The 23058-nt window shown below is 40.0% G+C and overlaps 1 protein-coding gene across 2 annotated transcripts in view; it reads right to left on the reverse strand.

Moving 5' to 3' along the window:
* Positions 1-5837: 5837 nt before the first annotated feature.
* Positions 5838-23058, reverse strand: part of LOC105441667 (enteropeptidase-like) — a 38513-nt gene continuing 21292 nt past the window's right edge. For both annotated transcript variants that reach the window (XM_030984626.1, XM_030984625.1), the window contains 6 exons: positions 22464-22574; positions 21728-22066; positions 20725-20914; positions 20050-20312; positions 19616-19752; positions 5838-7956 (listed from right to left, as the gene is read on the reverse strand). In XM_030984626.1, coding sequence (XP_030840486.1) covers positions 7789-7956; positions 19616-19752; positions 20050-20312; positions 20725-20914; positions 21728-22066; positions 22464-22574 — 1208 coding nt within the window. In that variant the 3' untranslated portion in view covers positions 5838-7788. The remainder of the gene's footprint in view (positions 7957-19615; positions 19753-20049; positions 20313-20724; positions 20915-21727; positions 22067-22463; positions 22575-23058) is intronic.

The raw sequence follows: 23058 nt of genomic DNA on the forward strand, positions 1-23058 counted from the left end.
TTGAGCACCCCCCCCCATCCCATCCCAACCTGCCCCTATCATGTGCGCATATCGGAAGAAAAAATTAATAAACATTTCAAAGGTAATTTCAGAGGTGGTTTGATTTTTTCTTTTCTTTTTTTAGTTCACCATAGTTTTTATTCGGTTATTTCAGTTCGCTAGTATCTCGCATCAAGCAAAGAGGAGATCCCCTACTTCGCTGCTATTTTTGGCTTAAAATTGCTTTTTATGACGTCAAATGATTAAAAATCATCAAGTTTTGGTATGTTTATATTTGCATATATTAGCATAATTAATATTATTGATATTAAATCCATAATAAACTGAGATTTTCAGCTGGGGCACTAAAGTCCGGGTTTGCCCCAGTTTCACATTAAATTGCCGGCAAAATTCCAGTGTAAATTATAAACTTTATGGGTGATATTCTCGAAAGCGGACTTACTTTAGTCTATGGTTCAATCCACTGACTAAGTATGGAATGCCAAGTGTCCATATGAATATATTTTAAAAATAATTTGATTTGTCCCTAAATTACCATGATAACATAACTATATCATAGCTATATTGTTGTTTATTAATTATGTTATTACGTTTTATCTTAATTAAGTGACAGATTAAATTATCAAATAAAACATATTCATATGGACAGTTGGCATTCCATACTTAGTCGGTAAATTAAACCATGGATTAAAGCTAGTCCGACCGCTTTCGAGAATACCACACTATTATGACTGGGGATTATATTGGGAATTGTGCAATTATTCAAATTTAGTACTCCGCCCTTTCAGCTATAATTTTTGTGCCAGATTTGGCGAAAGAAAAATTAGATGCTGACAAAAACTCAATATCTTAGGATAATCCGATTATTTCAATGTCCCGTCATTTAATCCATGATTTACAATCTTCGATAACTTTGCTTATGCGTGCTTTCGCTCGCTTTTTTTTTTATCTTTGCAGTTGGAAAAAGGTATGATATTACAAAAGTTGGTCATGGTTCACCTGTTCAACTCATTACACATCCAATAATAATTGATGAGAATTCATTGAAAGGGACAGCGAACAATATTGCTGATGTACCATTTTCTGATGTAGGAATTCTAAATCCTGATATTTCATGCGTTCTTTTATCTCACCACCTTGTCAACAAACTGTTGTGGAGGAGCGCATAACTTTTCGACGGCTTTAAGCATGGGGTTAAAGGAGCGGCTTGATTCCACTCCTTGTATTAGCTCCCCGGTTAGTTGTTGTTGTTGGGTTCATAAGGCTGTCCAATCTGAAAAGATTATTCCCGCCTGGCTATACTGTTTTTCGAGTAAGTTCATCAGTGATGATTACCGACAGATGGCGCTGTTTCTTTTCCTCTGGCGCAAACATTGATTCCGTCACGTTAGCTTCCGTTCACTTGATGGTGCGGGCAATAATTTAGGTGTCGACCATGAACAGGGTGCGAGTATTTTATTAATAATAGAGGTTAACTGTGCAGTGCTAAACTATACATTCCCTCCCCTCCTCTCCAGGAGAGAGAGAGAGAAGGCGAATAACTTTGGCGTTTAGACCTAAATAAAATAATGAGTGGTATCTATTTGTGGCTTTTATGAAAGCCAACACAATGAGAGCGTGCAGAATGATCCTCATTCCCCAGTAAATTCTTTAAACTCTTATCTTTAATGTTTAACCTTGAAAACAACCGTTTCCTATCTCTTACATACTTCTTACAAACCATTAAATAATATTCGATTGTTTCAGTTTCATGACAAAAATAAAAAAGGCCATTATACTGAATTTGTAAAAGTTTATTTTGCATTTCCCATTCTCATTTTGATGTAATAATCTTTCATTTTTTCTACAAAAGTTATAATAAGTCTCAGTGTCGGATCCAGGAATTTCTTACCGGGGGGGGGGGGGGGGGCACAAAATCACATTGGGTGAAATATATGACAAACGATTGAGCGAAGCAATAGAGCGAGGCGTCATAGCGGCGGCGGAGCGGAGCGACCAAACGGGAGTGGGTCTGGGAGGGGGTCAGAACCCCCACCTAGAGTAGGAAGCTTTTGCAATTTTAGAACCACATTAGGCGCATTTTCAGGCACTTCCTGGAGTAATTGACGCAAAATTGCTTTCTCCTACCCTCTCCATGAGTAGGGATCGTTTGCAATTTGAGAACCACAACTGGCGCATTAATGTCCACCGGCACTTCCTGGAGAGATTGGCCTTCTGATTGGTTAGAAGTTATAACTGTAGAGAAAAGTGATCTGCATGTCACGTCGCGAGATTATAATATGCTTCGTTGCTGCACAATGCACAAGGTGGTGGTCTGATACCTCACAAGTAGTGCTTGCAAAAATTATCGAGTGTATAAACTGTCTTGTTATCAGGGGCGTCGCTAGACTTTTTTCAGTGGGGGGGGGGGGGGGGGGGGTGTTGAGGCCACCGACTACCGACAAAATAACGTACAACACCGAGAGTGAGAGACAGAGAAAGACAAGTTTAGGTCGCGCGGCGGCCCCTGGATGCTCATTTTGACGGTAATTTAATGCCTAAACCCCTTAACTTTTGGGGGCTCCGCCCCCTAGACCCCACGCCAATAAGTGTCCTGATAAGTGTCCTGCCAGTGTCAAAAATAACTTAAGCATATCTGACTGTAATTAAATGCCTAAAACCCCTGAGCTTCCCGGGGCTCCGCCCCATCAACGTTACCAGGGAGCCTAAGACAGCCCCTGAATGCTTATCTGACCGTTATAAAAAGCCTCAAATCCCTGAGTTTCATGGGGCTCAGCCCCCTGGACCCCACGCATATTAGTGACCTGCCCGTGTCATGAATAAGGTATCAAAATATGATCATCTGACCGTAATTAAATGCCCATACCCCCTGAGCTTCGGGCGTTCTACCCCTTGACCCCGCCGGGGCTTAGCCCCTAGACCCCACGCCATTTTATGTATGCTCTTCCTGATCGTAAATACTTTAGCCTCCCCCACCCACTTTGAAAAACGTTCAGCGGGGCCTGCATGTATGAGTGGGGTAATGCGGATTTTTTTTTCTAGGCCCCCAAACATTTTTGCACGTTACGCCACTGATTCAGAGGCAACTTTTGATCGTTAATATCAGTGACATATTATTTACTGCCTCTAGTTAGGCTTGTAAGTGGTCAAAACTGCCTGCATTAGATTCGCTATTGACTGCTGGGCAGTGTAGCGATAAATATGACCGATTATAAATCTGCATTCAATTAAAAACGGAGGCACAGAGTGGATTGCCCACTTCTTTTAGATTCGTAAATCTCACAAAGTATTCAAATAAAATTTGAACTGTATATTTTGTCAAATGATCCCATTGTGAAAATACACAAACAGTATATGCGGTATATAAAATCACAAAGAATATTATGCTGCTGAATTTCGGGAAACGGTTAAAATTCTAGCTCCACGGTGATCTCGAGACTGCACTATAATTATGCATCTCAACCTCATCTAGCAGCACAGTACATTTTTAGATATCACTATGGTCTGTAGTTAAAACCGTGTCCCTCTAAGCATTAATCATATAAATACTATATTACAAAACAAATATCTTTTTTGAAAAGGAGACATGAGTGCTTCCGACCTTTCCATCCGTAAGTACACGTCCAAATATTACTCATTATTCATCTCTCGTTTCCATGTCTCAATGGTTAGTGAAAGTGACGGTAATTATGCATGCCATTAAAAGATGGGCAAGGCCATTTAAGGTTATTCGAATATGCCAAATAAAAAAAAAACGTGTTTAGCGTCCTGCCTTTTTGAAAAAAAAGGAAGGAGGAGGCCCTTTTTTTCATCACTTTCATTCATCACTTTTTTTTTAATTATTAACCCCCCTTTCACTATTTACGAGCCTATGCCACTAAAGGACTCTCTCTCTTCTCTATCTCTTGTTTCTCCCCCCCCCCCCCATCAATCACTCTATTCCTCTCTCACTCTCTCTCGCTTCGCACTCTCCCTTCAATTTCTCTTTTGCAGTAAACACCTTATGTACAATTTGAAAAATGACTTAAGAAGTGCATCGAAAAAATACTTACAAATTATTTCTCTCTTTTTCACACAAATAATAAAGTAAAGAAAGACAAAATGTGTAGGGAAATATAAAACCCATCATTATAGAGCACTATAATTATGTAAGGTTACAAGATGGGAAAATATCAATGAAGAAAACACCTATACTGTAAAAAGACTAATTTCAAAAGTACATACGGAGATCAAATACAATCAGATTCAAATATTTCCCATTCCAGCTACTCGTAAAATTGATACCGATGGAAACACCGGGTTTATTGACCTTGAATAAGTACTGTTAAGGAATATACATGTACCTGAACGAATGATTACATAATCAGGAGATTCACAATTATTACTAGTAATATACAATGGGACTTCATTATCACAAACTCCTCGGACATCATTCTGATGATTTCAATATAGAATAGAGAGGGGAGAGAGAGAGAGAGAGAGGGGGGGGGGGGGGTTACAAATACAAAGAAAAGAAGTCAGACAAGCAAACACCCTAGTATGATGATGCGAGTTTGTTAAAACTACATTTATGTTCTTTATATAAAAGGAGGTTCCATGGTTACACTATACAGTGCGTCCCAGAAAAAAAGGAACCGAGAATTATCGATGATTTATCATAACATAGTCACATTTATAATTAATAAATGACACATAATTTGGAAAGCTTAGATCCTCTTCTTTCATTTGATGCAACTCATATAATGCACATTTCATGCATGAGTGATTAAAATGAATTTGAAGAGAGGAAACCAAAAAGTCATTTGGCGGACGGTATCTGAATTTCAAAGAGAAAAATCACATTTCTAAAAAGTTGAGTTTCTTCCCTTTCATAATTATGACACCTCAATCAGGAAAAATGAGCACGGAATGACAAAGTTCTTTTTGTTTAAATATTAGTGCTTGCATTTCCATAATTTTATCAAACGAATTCGTTTTCACTGGCTGCCTGCAGTAGTGACAAGCAAAATTGACGATAGACTTAACTCCGTTTCGTTGACATTCAGCCATGCATGAAGTCGTTCGTCTATGAAAGAGGAGGATCTAATCTTTTCAAATATGTGTCATTTATCAATTATAATTTTGATTAAGTTATGATAAAACATCGATAATTCTCGGTTTCGTTTTTTCTGGGACGCACTGTATATCCGGCACTATATAAACAGATAGAAGGAAACAAAACATACAACAGCTGAAAGAACGATGCAATGATCGAAGCAGAAACGGAAAAGAAGGAATAAGTACAATTCATTAGAGAAAAGAAGAGAAGCATATTTTATAAAACCAGAAAATTTTCACAGCGAAAAACTTAATTCACGAATCGTAAATATTCAGTCTTATATCAATTGTGATTCACAGTTTCGCGGCGTGGAACTTGTCGCGAATCTTAAAACCACTGCTTCGCGAACATTTCATACGCCAAAAGAGGTTTTTTTTTGTGTGTGGTAATGTGCAGGGATTTTAAAAAAAGGGTTGAAATGAGACGCACCATGAAAAAGTAAACAATTACATTTTCCAATAAAAAGAAAAGAGAACTAACGTTCAAGAGCTTCGGTAATATAAAACAATTTTCACAAACCATTGGAAAAACACATTATTCATGAAAGACAACTTTCTATACACATATCCAAATGAAAGACACAATTTTTACCGATTTCAGAAAGACGTAAGAATTAGCATTGATAAATTTACACATGTATAAGTCATGAAATTACAAATATTTTTTAAATTTTGTTTACACTTACGAAATTGGTAATCTTTACGTTGAATAACGTTACAGAACTCAGCTATAAAATTTGATTTAAAAAGTCATACCTGCACTGGTACTTTTCCGTTAGAGATTTCATCATGATAAACACTTAACAATACAGGGGAATCCCATCACCAGTATATACTTAGCATAATAAATTGGCACCACGTAGTGAATATAGACGAAGATTATACGCAAACAAGATCTAGATGCATTTTCTAATATAAAACATATCTTAATAGTAATATTTTCAAACAAGATCATTGAGGAACATTTAAAAACTAATTTTTCCATTAGAAAAATACATATACTGTACAGTTTGTGATAAGAAGTAACGTTTTAATGCTTTTATGTTTCTATTTTAGTTCCTTACAAAAGAATATACATATAGTTGCGTCGAGAGTTGACGGGCAAACAAAACAGAGATTTCCTAGGAATTTTTAACTACCCCTTGAAAGATTTATTTTCTATTGCACTAATTATTGGTTTAATGAACGATTCGGTACAAGAAAAAAAAAATCAGGATTATGAAACTAATAATTCAATTCAATACCATTTTATTTAACAGTTAATCCACTTTGCCTGTTTAAGTTGATCATTCTGAATGTATGCATTATCAAACTGAGATACAGCGAATGCTATTTGAGAAATGTTCGGCAACATTTTAAAACATATCTTAGGGCGATATATACAGGTGTTCCTATAGTCGAATTAGTCAATTTTTTTACACACTTATTACATTTTTGTTCAATTAAAGATTTAATTCAATCATATTATAAATACGGTAACTGAGTGATAAGAAAAATTAAGTAGATTATAGAATTAGAAGAATTATTTATCGTCTGTACTTTAATTCTTAAATATTGTCAAAACTTTGACTACAGCAATAATGGAAGCATTGTCTTTCATTATTTGTTATTTTGGTATTAAAATTACGAGTACACTGTTCTACCATAAACCAAGTAGGTATGGCACATCTGTACAAAAAGAAATGAATTATTTAAGCAGTGTAGTGTTGCTGCTGGAACCTTTCTGCAATATTAATTATTGGTATAACCATGCAGTAAGACTAATCAATATATTGTTACATGTGTATACAGGTACCTGTCTTTACTTTCAGTATAACTATAACAATTACAGATAGGTCTACACAAAATATATGGATTTAAATACCATATATTTTTTTATATCTCATATAATTATATCAGGCGCTTTATATATATCAATTAATATTGTTGAAGAAGACCATAAACATTTCAATCGCTAATACAAACAATTGAGTTTAGGAATTAATCCAAAAATAAGTCGAACAAATCTTAAAGGCCTTCATCCATTACGGCATATATATATATATATATACGAAATTCGTTAAATTCACACAAAATAATGGTAATAATGGCACATTCATTGTGATGTAGTGAATAAAGGGTAATGGATCAAACTATTCAGATAAAGTTTAAATATCTTTATAGATGATGCTTTGAATGTAGGCCATTTCTACAGTTCCTTTATCATGTGCATAACAAGAGTTATGACATGAATGTCCTATTTTCTGTAAACAAATGGCGTTCGGATTCCTTTTATAATTATAGAACACACTGGCACCCATCGAACTTGAGAAAGAAATGTTGCGTAATAGTGGTAACAAGCGACGATCATAATTTTTATCACAAGTTGTCTTAACTCCTTTAGAAAGGGAATTTTGTATGCATTTGAATATTTTGGTATGATTGTATTTATATAATAAATTTTGTATAAGTTATGAAATGTTTATGTATATGTATCACTTGGAAGGAAAGTTTCTTCATTCTTCGGAAGAAGACAATAAAATTATATTCTATTCTTAGAATAGAATATAATTTTGTATAGAATAGAATAGAATAGACTATTCCATTCTATTCTATATATTCTTCTTCTATATTTTCTGTAGTCTACACTTAGTATTTAAAGCCACCAATTCAATGTCTGTACTGCTACCCAGCCTACCCTAATCCATGTACTCAAGATGGGGGCGAGATGGTATCTTCAATGAAATCGAGGAAGGAGGATACACGTGTGTAGACTCCAGGGAACCCAGGATCACCACAACCCGTCCCATAGCTCGTAATGCCAACAAGATGCCATCGGCCATCAGCGCCTTCACACGCCAGAGGTCCCCCGCTATCACCCTGTCAAGATCGAAAAGTAGGATAAAAGATTAGGTAAATATAATTTCATCAATTTTGAAGAATTTTCTTTTACTGTTCATATAGAATAGGTCCTGCTTGTTCTTCATTTCGTTGACATTTTGTTCTTTAAAATGAATTGACTGATACATTCTACCTTCATAACTAGAAGTAGAAACATATCATGTTACATGTTGCAACATTTGAAATACCCAAATATATCTCAGGACAGACCTAAATGGCAAGAAAGGATTTCCTGATAAATAGAGGCACCTCCAGTATATGCTAGGATATTGATTGTACCTTTCTTTGTCAAAAGTATGTATCCATCAGTTTGTGCTTAAAAGGAAAGTTGAAAGAGCATAATAATTTAAATGACAAAATTCCTTTGTTTGTTCAAATTTGGTTCAAAGACGGCTTAAATATAATTATTCGACAACTTTGTTGGCTTTTTCGTGTTAGTATTGTAACGAAATTTGATTACAAGTGTTTAATTCAGACTGCTCTCGTTCAGTTCTCGCTCAATATCTCTCTCACTCGAGCTCATGCGTGTATGCAATATAAATTCAACAGAAGAAATGGAGTATTCGTGAGTTTCAGTTCCATTCGATGTTTATTACTTCAAATAATGACAACTTGGTATACAGTCAGGTTCAGTGAATTACGAAAAACGGCAGAAAGGAGTACGAGGAGAAGTCTCAAGAAGTCAGTCCGAACTCTCGATTTTAGAATCCCTGGCTTTATATAGGGAGCTGTTTTGTAGCAGCAAGGACACAACCCGACCTCGAGCTAAAGGGCAGAGTCTGTCCTCAAACTGAGGACAAAGTCTGGCCTCCGCTCGGGGTCAGTCGGAGGCCGCACGCGACTGAGTATCTGTCCTTGCCGTTACGTAAGACGAGGACAGATTCTCTAGACGAGCGTGGCCCTGGGCTTACGCAATCGAACTGCAAGAATTACTCGAGGACGAAAAACAACGTCGTAAATCTACCGAAGGACAAGTTTGACTTGCACAGCAAGCAATAATATTGTAGCGAAATAATAATGGACTATGCACATGATACAGGCATATATCTAAATTCGTAACACTATTCCCCCTCTCCTTAAAAAGTCACTGTCCTCAGTGATTGATAAAAAAAAAAGAATTACAGTCATGTTAAACCAAAAGATTTGCACTACAATGTATATAACGAATTTAAAGGGGAAAAAAATCCTGACATATCGTGTAATGAAGCGAATGAGGGATAGCAAACATCAAATCTGAATCTGAAAACTTGGTCAAAATAAAAGCACGTTGCAGAAGTTGCCTAATTAGCACTTTAACAGACGACATGTGTAAATTTCAAAACGGCATATATGTTTGTCTACCCATACGTAACATTGTGATAGAAACCAGCACAGTCTTAATCGCTTGGTACAGTGTAATCTAGTTTTCAAAAGTTTTGGTGAGTTTGACATAAGATTCGGGGTCATGAAGCCACGACCTTATAAAGTAAAACGAAAATCTATGTAAGACATAAAAAAGTATCCCTTACAGGTTACTATAATACAACGCAAGTAACTGTCGAAAAGTCGAGGAGAACTAATATAATACTAGAAATACAACGTCAAAGCAGACCTAATTATTTACATAATCGTTCAGGTTGCAATAAGATATATGAAATTGAAAACAACAAATAGCAAAAACAAAAGCTACTGAAATGCTGTAAAATTATTGACAATTAACCGACTCGTACACTGACATCTTTTTTAGTCAAGATTTGCTGAAGCAGCAGAATGAAAGCCGCTTCAACAGTATCATTTTTTTTTTTTTTTTTTTTTTTTTTTTTGGCGAAGCAAATTTAGTGGCCACGTGTCCGATTTTTTTTTTTTTTTCTTTTTTTTTCCACTCTTGGTCAGCAGAAATGCAGCACGCGATCCGAAAAAACGCGATCATTGTGATTACTCATCACCATGCCTCTAGCAGCAATATGACGGTTTCGGATATCAAGACGTACAGGCCGAAAAGAATATCAGTGAACGAGGGGTGCTAAACTTAACACACAAAAATACGTTCCCAAGATAACGGCTACGCGGCCGCTAACGAATTGAGTTTCAATTATATGCACAAAAATCGATTAAAAGATTAAAACATCTCAATCACATCATAGAAATATGTAACAGAAAAATAGAGAAGACATAGTGATAGGGAAATAGATGGAGAGAGGAACAAGAGAAGAAAGATAATTATAAGGATCGAGAGGTATAAAGGGAGGCATATTGTTGCCGAGGGTTAGAAATAAGGAGAGGTAATAGAGAAGACATAGTGATAGGGAAATAGATGGAGAGAGGAACAAGAGAAGAGAATGCAAATGCAATATACAACTGATAACATGTACAAAATAGATTCAAAACAACAGTTTCAACAATGAAACAAAGTTCGGTAAAAGAATCGCGCAATCTTCATTCGGACAACAGAGTTCTCTATCAAAGTCTCCTCGATCTATGATCAAATAGTCCCAGTTTATCTTGAAATTTTAGAATAAATGTCCAGATCTGTCAACGAGGACCGATGTCTTGTCCTGCTGATTTAAGTTTAAGCGAGAGTGACTCTGTGTAGGAATCCTGGCTTCACATTGATATTCCATTATATTCGGGAAATTTGTAATGATAATTCTGCTTCCATAAACATGATAAAGCTCGTGGTTGTGTAAACTCGCCTCTATACTGAATTCAGATAACTCAATCAGAAATAAGAATAACTTTAGGATATTCCATAAGGATCACGTAACAGCATTGACTCAGCATGTCGACTTCGCAATATTCCCAACACATGACAAATTGACAATCAAGTATCTACGGCGGGTCCTCCACTTCTACATGGCGCAATATCATGGACATGAATGATTGACGTTGCTCCGATATCTTCGAGGTTGTCCCGTGGTCCCGGCCCCCCCACTCAGAGGTCGGAATGACCGCATGCGTGTTGCCAAAATGTCCGGTAAAGGGGTACTTTTCGTGCGACAAAGTCCGGCCCGAGAATTGTAAAAAAAGGGGTGTATTTGACTTTTCACCCGGAGTTTTCTTTAAAAAGGGGGTGTTTTTCTTTTTTTCTCTCATCTCTTTGGATTCCTGAGAAATTATTCCGAATTTAGGGGGTACATTGAGCATTTTTCCTGATTTAGGGGGGTCTCCAAGGCAGGAAAAGCCCGCGAAAAGCCCGCGATAGGGGGGTTCGGAAATGTTGGCAGTCCTCAGATAGGGGGTGCTTTCAAAAAGAGGGTACGAGCATATGCGTACCCTAAATAACACTGAGTGGGGGGGCCGGGCCCGTGGTTTCCAAACTGATATAATGATTTCTCATTCTCTCCGACGCATACACAAAAAATTCGCCAACAAAACTAATACGATGCCGAGATCTCTAACGCTATCCAAATGATGACTCTCTGCCTCCGTTTTCCACACCGATGCTCTCGACAAATAAAATGAACAAAAATAAATTGGCCCTACACATACGAAACTATTGCTACTAAATAAATGGCCATGCACTGCGTCCTCTTGTTGCCATTGCTGTGCTCCCCTTCTGAGGCTGGCACCCAATGCAGCAACCGTCAAAAATAAATAAAAAGACACTCGGTTTCCCTTTGAAATCGTCGACTGGTCATGCAGTATATTTCCTCGTATCTATGATAAATCCTGAAGTACGAACGCTTCCTTTTTCGTGAACGAAGAGCAGGTACATGTTAAACACATTATACAATTGGCTCAACACACCAATTTCAAAATAAATGACCATGTCATGCTGGACGCCTTAATAGGTTGAATGATTAATCTCCATCGAACAACAGAAGAAGAAGAAAAGGGACAGAGAGTGAAACATTTGATGAAAATAATCCGGAACAGTAATATCCAAATAAATGGCACAGTTAAGAGACTAATTATGGAGAGGGCCGAGGAGCTGTCAACAAATCCTGCAAGATAAACGATGCTTTGTGAATCTTCTCCTGCCTTAATTGGATGAGTCCCGACAAATGGTTCACACCTTTCACGATGTCCAGTTGGACATGCTCCGTAAAAGTACGGGCCTCGCCGCTGTTCAGTTCGGTTTGGTGGCAAAGCTGCTCCACCGAATGTTGCAGTGATTTCACCTCCTCCCGAAGCGAGCTCACCTCGGTGGAGATTCTCCTCTCCATGGCTGCCATGGCGACCAGGACCCTGTCGACATCACTGCTAGTTCGGGGCTCCTCCTTCTGGCGCTTCCTCCCTGCCGTCCCTGGCGTGGTGTCTCTTGGTAGGGGCGTGTGGGTGAAGATGAACCCCTGGGTAGCATGTCTTGAATTCATCATTCGGCAACTTGCGGATGGCCTCATCACCCGCCGCCGATACCGGAGAGTAGGCCCTCTCATCGACAATGGGTGTCGATGGAGATGCAAACCCGCTGTCCATATTCCCATCACAGTTATTCATCCCCATTGTCAAATATGAAGGGTGGTAAGCCATTGTAGAAATATAGGAGTGAACAGCAGGCGTCTCGTCTTGTTGAAGTTATTGGCATGGAATGACGAGATATGCCAAAACCGATGATGGCCAGATCCGTTGTTTATAAACTAAGCCGGACGGGCGGTCTTGGCCTTCGGCCGCTCCTCCTCAGTTCGATGCCGTCCTTGGGATTAGTCTGTGTTCCAGCCTGTCGTTGATTCCTAGTAGTAAAAACATTTCGTGCATGTTGGGATAGTTCTCGGGCCCATGATGGCACGTTGGCTGAAAGGAAGGGTTTGAGTCTATCGTGATGAAGAAACGTCGTTTTTCCTCTCGGGCTACTGCGAATTTCAAATATTAATTCACTTAGCTTTCTCGTGATTACACAGGGGCCTATCCATCGTGCACTTTTAAGTTTAGGAGATAGGCCCTTGTGCCTAGTGGAGTCTAGACGGTAGACTAGGTCGCCGACTTCATAGTTGTTGACTGATGTACGCAAATCATAATTGCGCTTTTGCCTAGACGTACTTCTCCCAATGTTGTCACGAGCTAGCTTCCATGATTGTTTCATTGTTTTGGCCATCCGGTTAGCATATCCTCCGATATCACTCGGTTCCTCGTCAATCGGGTCGATGTCGAGTGAAAACTCTAACGGTGTCCGTACTTCACGACCTAGCATGAGGAAATTAGGAGAAAATCCTATAGTTTCGTGTGTAGAACTTCTGTACCCCGCCGTCAAAAGTGGTAAATTCTTGTCCCAGTCTTTTTGGTTTTTATCCACGAAAGATGAGATCATGTTAGCAAGAGTCAGGTTGAATCTTTCAATCATTCCATTTGAGGAGGGGTGGTATGGAGTTGTTCTTGTCTTGGTAATTCCGAGTAATTTGCAGACGTCCTGAAATAGGTTAGATTCGAATGTCCTGCCTTGGTCAGAATGAAGCTCTAAGGGCGTTCCAAATCGAGATATGAATTCATTAACAAGTTTCTCGGCTACTGTCTCGGCGGTCTGGTCTGGGATGGCGTATGCCTCAATCCATTTAGTGAAAGTGTCACCTACAACCATGACGTATCTATTTCCATTGTCACTAACTGGAAGGGGGCCCATAATGTCAATTGCAATTCGATCCATGGGGTGCCCGACATTATATTCTCCCAGTGGTGCCCTTGGCTTCGATGTTGGTCGTTTCCTAGCACCACATATTACGCAATTTGCTATGAATAGGCGGACTGCTTCGTTCATATTGAGCCAAAAAAAACTGCGTGATATTCTACTTAATGTCTTTTTAGCTCCCAAATGTCCAGCGAAAATTGAGGCATGATTAGCTTCAATCACACGGTTTTGTAACTTCTCCGGAACAACCAGTTGTAATCTTGTTGTGAGTTTTGAATTAGTGTCATGGCGTTTGTACAACAACCCATCAACAATTTGCAGCTGTTGCCAGGACAACCATAGGTTTCGAACAGTAGGACTCTTATCCTGCACAAGATTGCGTGCTGGTCTGTCAGGTGACTTGGTGAGCCAATCGAGCACGATCGCGACATTGGGGTCGTTCTTTTGCATAGTTATCAATTCTTCGCGGGTAAGATTTCCAATGATGACTCCCTGGAGCTCGGGCCTCCCCCCACTTACAAAGTCTGACTGGCCATCGTTGTTAACATCATTACCTCGCTTATCAGGCGGCACCTTCTTCTGCGACGTCGAAGCACGATTCACTCTAGCTAATCTACTTGGGATTGACCATAATCCTCCTCCAAACGACAATACTGCTCCATTCATAACATAATATCCTCCATGCACAACATTCTGCCAAAATACTGCCAAAATACCGAGGATACACACTGTCATAATTCCCCATAGCGTTCTACACCTTGTTATACTGCTGATCAAACTCATAAAGAAAGCGATGACGAACACAATCATGACGTATAGTCCCTTCTTTACTTCAGGTCCCTTTCCTTGATGAGAACTTATTGGCGTAGTCTGACAGCTTGCGTCAGCTTGGATGTGTGAGGCCGGTTTCTGTGTTGGCCGGATACTTCTCGCGGAAAGCGGGATGATGTCGTCTTCTTCGAAGAAGTCAGACCATTCACGATGTCGCCTCTCACAGGTCTTACATCCTCCACATGGTAGTTTTTCGAGGATCGATGATTTGTCATAGCAGTCACATGTATCGGGATCACATGCGATTCTAGATAACGCGTCAGCATTGCCGTGCTTTCTCCCTTCCCGATGTTCGATCACGAAGTCGAATTGAGATAATCTCTCAATCCATCTAGCCATTTGATCAGTTGGTTCGCGAAATGACATTATCCATCTAAGAGATGAGTGATCAGTCCGGATCAAGAATTTTCTGCCAAACAGAAAATGACGGAAGTGGCAAACGAATGAGACAACTGCTAATAGTTCTCGACGTGTAGTGCAGTAACGACGTTGTGTCTTAGTAAGAGATCGACTAGCGAATGCGACTGGTCTCTCCAATTCGCACTGGGCTGACTCATCCCACTGTAGTTGGGACAAAACAGCACCGACGCCTGTAGCTGACGCATCAGTATCTAATATGAACATACCCTCATCATTTGGATATGCCATGCAATTATCACTCGTGATCGCTAGTTTCAGCTCATCGAAGGCAGATTGACATTCACTGTCCCACTCAAATGTGCGAGATTTTTCCATGAGGCGAGTCAAGGGTGAAGCGATAGATGAGAATCCACGGATAAATCTCCTGTAGTAAGAGCAAAGACCGATAAAAGATCTAACATCGGTTACCGTCTTGGGTGTAGGCCATTGGTGAATCCTATCTATCTTGTCGGGGTCGGGCTTGATGCCTTTTGCGCTCACTACATGCCCCAGATAGCATACTTCCGACTTCACTAGGTTGCATTTGCTTGGTTTTAGTTTTAGCCCTGCTTGGCCAAGACGAGAGAGTACCTCATTGAGCCTCTCGAGATGCTCTTCAAAGGTGGAACCGAGAACGATGATATCGTCGAGATAAAGGATTAAGGTTTTCCATTGCAAACCTTTCATGAGAAGCTCCATACCCCGCTCGAACGTGCTCGGGGCATTGCATAATCCAAACGGCATCGTGATGTACTCGTAATGTCCGCTTCTAGTGCTAAATGCCGTCTTCTGCTGGTCCTCCTCCTTTAGTTCTATTTGCCAGTATCCGGATTGTAAATCTAAAGTGCTAAAGATTTTAGCACCTCCTATGCAATCAAGACAGTCCTCTATACGAGGAAGTGGATAAGCATCTTTCGTCGTCACTTCATTTAATTTGCGATAATCTACGCATGGCCTTGTTGATCCATCTCGTTTCCTTACATACACCAGCGGGCTCGACCAGGCGCTCGTGGATTCGCGGATAACCCCTGATCGCAACTGTGTCTGAATTATCTCCTCCTCTTCTTCCACAAAAGCTCGAGGCGGGCGTCTTGGCCTCTGCTTAATGGGTGAGGCATTACCTGTGTCGATTGCATGCTTAACCAATGATGTTCGTCCTAAGTCATTTGGAGAAACTGCAAATGTCGATTTATGCTTATCGAGTAGCTCAGCTAATTTGTCCCTCTCCTGTGTCGATGACAACTCTCCGCAGCTCCGATTATACAACGACTTTAAGTCTTCAGACCAATCCTCAAACCTAGGTTTCCCTGATGCAGAGCTACCTTTTACAACATTAATATTTCGAGGAAGAGGCTTAGCTCCGTCACTACCTTCATGGTACACTTTGTCTATAAGCTGTAGGTTTGCGAGCTTGGTTCCGGCATGCACATGAATATCCACCCCAAGTGTGTTGGCTACGCGTACAGGCAAATCGATATCATTCCTATTGATATCGATCACGCAGCTGGCTACATGGATTGGTTGTAATGTTTCTCCGCTATTCATGGGTTCAATCAATCCGTATGGAAGATCGCCTTTTAGTTTAGTGACATTAGCACTGCCGGCGATGATGAATTCAGAGTTAGCAGGGATAATGACGTCACGCTTGGCTATCACATTACAGCTCAAGTCAGAAATAATTTCGCATTGAAACAAGCGATCATTCAAACGAAGCCCACGTCTAGGTTCAAGAATAAAGTTAAAGTGGTGCATGAAGTCAAATCCGAGAAGGCCCTCGTCACTTATATCAGCCACGAAGACATTCCACTTGAATGTCATGTCCTCAAGTGTGATGTCGAGATCAATAGTCCCATAGATATGTAGTATTTCATCATTCGCTGCTTGAAGTTGAATGTCCTCTGTCGGCTCGTTAAGATGTTTACGCAAATCTATGTCTATACCTTCGTAAACTTTAGAGGAAATAACAGTCACTGCTGCGCCCGAGTCGACCAAAAATTTAGCGTTTGCACCATGAACATTTGCTCCAATAAAAGCCGAAAGCCCTGTACTTTTGACGAGTTTAATTATTCTCGATGCATTACTCACTGTAGTTTTAAGGGCCGAAACCTGGTCGATTGGATCGGCCCCAGCTAGTTTCCCGCCTCGACATTATTTACGGATGGTAAGGGGTTGGCCTGTCGTTGATGCATAGGCTGGGGATGTTGTACATGTTGTTGATGCTGTGGTGGTGGTGGTGCCTGTGGTACCCACATTTGCTGCTGTGTCTTTGGCTGGGGCTGGGGCGGCACAAACTGTGGAGGTGCCCAGGCTTGTGGGACGAATGGTTGTTGTTGTTGATAGCAGCGGTTGTTTTAACGAGGATTAGGGCAGTTTCTAGCTAAATGCCCCTCCCTATCACACTCGTAACATCTGTTGTGCATGGGTCTACCACCTCGAGGTTGACGTCCTCTGTCATCATTCCCTCGCCTACCTTGCCGTCTATCTCCCGTTGTATTGGCATCTCTCGAATTTCTTTCCGCCTGATCCTTTAAGAGGGATGAGAGTGTGTTCAGTCTTTCGTCAATGGACATAACGCGACGTTCAAAATCAGCAAGCCGGCCTTCGGTAACGCTAACCGATTGCGAGGATGACAGGGCCCTAATCGGCCGGTAGGCATTGGGGCTACTCTCCTCTCGCAGATTGAAATACCGCTCGGCTATCTCACGGGCCTCTTGCAGGGATTTAGGTTCGTGCATTCCCACTGTTAATGTCATGTTTTGGTCTCCGATTCCTCGTAGAAAATGTCTTGTGCTAATGGTTTCTATTGTGTCGACGTCGGCACTCGGATAACCGAAAGTTGTCAGTCTTCTTACGTCGGCGGCATAATCGGCAATAGTCTCCTTCGGTCCAAGACGCCTTGCCTCCAACTGGGAGACGAATGAGGCCGGTGTTTTCCTATTTTCGAATCGCTCATTTAGCGCCGCTACCAGGTTATCGAAGTCCCCTGTGACGTCAGAGGAGAGTTGTTGGAAAGCGAAGTCTGCTGCATTACCTCGCAAGCAAGCCAGTATTCGAAATCGTTTTTCGTTTTTGTTCCATCCACACGCTTCTGCAATGTTCTGGAACGAAAAGATGAAGCTTTCCCACGGGCGTGTTCCATCAAAATGTTCCTGATGGGGTAGCTGAATAGCAGCCCTTGGTTGAGCGGGGCTGCGAATTTGAACCTCCTCTTCCAAAGGTTGTGCATCTGTCTCGCTAGAGTGTTGAATTTGAAGTCGTGCTTCATCAAGCTCCAATTGGAGCTCCCTGATCTCCTGTTCTAAATCCGTTTTTCTACGCCTCCTTGCCATTTCGATTAGCGTGTTGAAGTCCAAAATCCCACCGCTGCCACCAGTGTAACGAAATTTGATTACAAGTGTTTAATTCAGACTGCTCTCGTTCAGTTCTCGCTCAATATCTCTCTCACTCGAGCTCATGCGTGTATGCAATATAAATTCAACAGAAGAAATGGAGTATTCGTGAGTTTCAGTTCCATTCGATGTTTATTACTTCAAATAATGACAACTTGGTATACAGTCAGGTTCAGTGAATTACGAAAAACGGCAGAAAGGAGTACGAGGAGAAGTCTCAAGAAGTCAGTCCGAACTCTCGATTTTAGAATCCCTGGCTTTATATAGGGAGCTGTTTTGTAGCAGCAAGGACACAACCCGACCTCGAGCTAAAGGGCAGAGTCTGTCCTCAAACTGAGGACAAAGTCTGGCCTCCGCTCGGGGTCAGTCGGAGGCCGCACGCGACTGAGTATCTGTCCTTGCCGTTACGTAAGACGAGGACAGATTCTCTAGACGAGCGTGGCCCTGGGCTTACGCAATCGAACTGCAAGAATTACTCGAGGACGAAAAACAACGTCGTAAATCTACCGAAGGACAAGTTTGACTTGCACAGCAAGCAATAATATTGTAGCGAAATAATAATGGACTATGCACATGATACAGGCATATATCTAAATTCGTAACACTATTAATAATCACAACCAGCCGGCCCCTATATTGTTATTATTAATTTCAATGAATTGATAAATTAACGGTCACCGAATTTTGGGAAGTGGAGCTGATTTGGAATGATCCGGTTTAATCGAAATTTCACACATTTTGGGGTTTAAAATTACCTTAAAAGCATTTTTAGGTCTTAAAGGGCACTAGAAATGTCATACATAAGAGCAGTAACCATGCACTTTGAAGGCATTTGCGGTCTTAAAGGTAAAAACCGGTTTTTAGAAACGCCTCCCTCTCAAAAATGAAACGGAAGCTCTTATTACCAGTCATGTGAAAGAATATGTTTTGACTAATACGTGATGATACAAATTTTGCCGGGAAACTACCTACTAATTGATATATTTGGTAAATTATTATATCTATCCGGACCAGATAGATATCGCACGTGTCTATATCTTTCTGTGTATATACAGCACTTTATGTACCTTTACCAAGACTGGGCCAAATTTCTTATCATTTTTGATGATTTCAGACCCTTGCAGTACACACCAATACTTATACGCTAAATGATCAACTTTTTCTGATCCATGCCTCAACGTTTCTTTCATAACTGGTCTTTACCTTTAAACAAGAACTCAACTTTCCCTTTAAACAAATTTAAATAGATTTTTTGATAATAATTGATATTTTGTTACTTATTTAGATAAAACATAATAAGTGAAGCATTTTAAGGAGGAGGAAAAAAAACTTAATGTGATGGACGCTGAAGATACAAAATATAATATTTAAAAATGCACGTGTTACTGGGTAAATAGGTGAACTAAAAGGTTTAAAAGGTAGAAAAAGAGAGTCTAACAAACAAATAATGCGAATTTCCCAAATGAAGACAAATTACCTGACAACTGTCATAGCCGCCTGTTGAATAACCAGCGCATATCTTAGAGGGTATGATGTCATCATAAATTTCCCCGCATGCATCATTCTCAACCGATTTAAGCAAGACCTTGAGAAGATCATTGGAAGCATCTTCTCCTATGGAAAGAAAAAAGGAAAACAAGCAGATGATTATATTAAGATGTGATAGCATAATTGATTTTTAATCGTTTATGAATGCTATTTGTTTTTCAAATGACAATAAATATGACTTAAATTTCTTCTCTTTTCAAACCATTAGTAATGTCAATTACGCATGTTTTCAGGACAAAATGATTATCATAAATAAGCCAGTTTAATTATAAAAAATGTGAACGCAAACAGTAAGAAATAAACTAATGAGCTTTATTGTCGCCCGAGTTTGTAACGTACGGCTGCTTAAACTTTGATATTTACCATCAAACACAATGATTCCCCAGCCAGCAGCGTAACATCGTCTATAGATCTGAGTCTCACTAACGTTGCTTGGTAGACAGATCGGTCGGACGTAGTCATTGATCTCGACTGGTTCTGAAAATCGAATGAGAGTGATGTCGTCGCCGCCCCTCGTCGAAAAGTAGTTGGGGTGGTCGATGATTTGGGCAATGTTCGGTGTAACACTGTAATTACTTTCTGTGTCGATTTTTATGTCGCCGAAAACGATTTCATCGTAGACACCACTGTGAAAGGAAGAGATATGAAAATGGTGCTTTTTGCCTATTTAAGAATGATTTGATAACTTCTTTCACTTAAAAAAAAATACGTTAGATCGAAAGATCATGCAGGCACAAGTCCAGGATTTTTGTAAAAGTGGGGCACAATATTCTTGAAATTTGTTGACAAAAACGAGACAATCAGGATTTCTTTGTAACTGTGGACTATACAAAATATATCAAACAAAAGGTATACCACTAAGGTTTCAAAGAGAGAGAGAGAGAGAGGCACGGGCCGGTCCCCCCATGAGCTTATTAACATGGACGTGGTAGGCTTAATGTCGTTTAAACAATAATAATGATCAGTGGTGTTTCTCCGTGTTCATCTTATATATATATATATATATGTATATGCTAGGAACATTATATCAAATCTTACGTGCAGTGAGCAGCCGTGACGGCCCAGTACTCATTGACGAGTGTGGCCCCACATTGTAGATCGCCCTTTAGTGTCCTTAACGACCCTATCCAAGGGAACTCTCCCATCTCGGCATAAGTGCCGCCAATGATGCGGGGTTGTACCTCCGAATAGCCCGGTCGGGTGCCACACACCATCGTGTCAAGGGGATCTGGGAGTGAGGAGAGTAAGAATTAGACAGTGATACGTGTGCATTTTGTAGATATCTGTTGTCCTCAACCGGAGGGGAAATATTATTATGTATCACTTTATCTTTTTCGATCGTAAAGCCTTTCAAGAAATCAACCTTGTGTGATTTATAGCTTTGTCTATCATCATTTGAAACATGCGAACATTACAATAATATATATCATTATTCGAACATGGTCTTGTTCATAAGACAAGAGGATATTAACATTGCCCTTGAATTCATTTCGTGAAAATCTTTGCTTTCACGTCTTTTTAAAAAGAATTTTAAAATCCTAAAGAACATTGAAGAAAACTAAAGCTTCACCGAATAAATAACCCTGTCTTATAATCATTAATGTCTTCACTATTTATGAATGCATACACTTTCATTTGCCTTTATGAATAAAATACCCTTATGTCTTCTGGAAATTGAATTCGAAAGTTGATAAATACTAGGAATGTGATCACGCATAACCAAATAGATATTTCCACTTTTGAATCAATATATACAGCATCGCGTTTGTACGTTCTGCAATCCCCAAATGAATGAAGAATATTAATACAAGAAAACATGTATGCACCAGAGGTTAGATCATGCACCCCTCCCCCCTCCCATACCGAAAAAAAATTAGAAAAAGGTGCACACATAGTCTATAATTATGACTGTATTAGTAATAACAGAAGTGATAGCGTCAAATTTCATAATCAATTTTTGTGTGTCCTACTAATGTAATAGAAAAGGGGGTTACCCCGCCCCCGATCACACACACAAACATACAGATATCCTAGCAATTACCCCCATTTCGGGCCTCGCAGAGTAGATTGGCGTAGCCGTAGACCGTCGTGCTTCCCGAGCAGGCATTGGACAGCTCCGACAACATGGGACAGTCGTCGATCACCGCTTCGCAGACCGAAGGGCACAGGTTGATCGTCGTACCGTAGTGCGGGCATTCTGGAAAGAGCGCGGCGCAGATGAGCACCAGAGCGGATTCGCCGCAGGAAGGCAAAGCAATGAACTCCAGGTCGGCATACCCCTGAAGGGCATCCGACTCCGTGTGGTAGCGGGCGTTGGGGAACACGGTCGTGGTCCACGCGAGACGGCTGGAGCACACGGATGGGACTGGCTGACATGTAGCTATGGGGAAATAGAAACATTTTTATTAAAATGAAAATGAGGTAGGCTATTTTACTTGTATACTGTTAACTCACTTCAACGTCAAGACAATCATCAGGTCAATGATAGTTTATGAAAATTATTTGTTTTGATCTTTGGTGCACGTTGTTATGTATAGATATACTAAAACAATATATATACTGTGTTTTTATGTTGTTGCTTTAGCATAGTTTAAATGGAACACATGAATCATTTCGTTTGCATTTCCAGCTAGAATAGTTTCCAGTGACTAAGCTATGGAGTTTGTTTCTTGTATGAACTTAATTCACACTGAACAACCCCTTATGAGCATGACATTTTTATTCAATTATTTTTTTAACAAAAGCAAAACAATAAATGAGATGGAAAATTGACTTACGACATTTGTCTTCATCTGAAAAGTCAATGCAGTCTATCTCTCCGTTGCAAACAAGACTATTGGACCGGCACTGACCATTCATACATTTTAACTCGTCAATGTTACATGAACCTGTAATAGAGAAAGTTAGACAGAGAGAGAGAGATTTAGACAGAGAGAAAAAGAGACAGACACAAAGAGAGAGAGAGAGAGAGTACATAATCAGGTTGAGAAGTAGACGAATATAATTATATACAAGGGAGAGTGCAAATATAAAGAAGTTTTCTAAAGAACATGCGACATTTCTTTTACTCGTCAGGAAAAATGTGAACCTTGTTAAATCAAATTGATGAGCACATTCCTTTGGGGTCGCCCTCACCCCCTCATATTTACGACGAATAAGCTCACTGGTTAAATGTTCATTTTGTTGTTGTCAACTATTAGTCGAATCCCAGGATTTTCCCATCAGCTGAAATCTATTTGAAGGCTTGAAGAAACATTTGCTGATCCAATTAAAAGTTCTAACGGCCGTTTACACACTAAGCATTTCGATTAAGTTATCACCACCGCTGATCAAGCTTAACACGGCAATAAGTGCATGCGCTAGTAATTCAAC

Source organism: Strongylocentrotus purpuratus, unplaced genomic scaffold, assembly GCF_000002235.5.
Source record: "Strongylocentrotus purpuratus isolate Spur 01 unplaced genomic scaffold, Spur_5.0 spur5_scaffold_14, whole genome shotgun sequence".
Classification (NCBI taxonomy): Eukaryota; Metazoa; Echinodermata; class Echinoidea; order Camarodonta; family Strongylocentrotidae; genus Strongylocentrotus; species Strongylocentrotus purpuratus.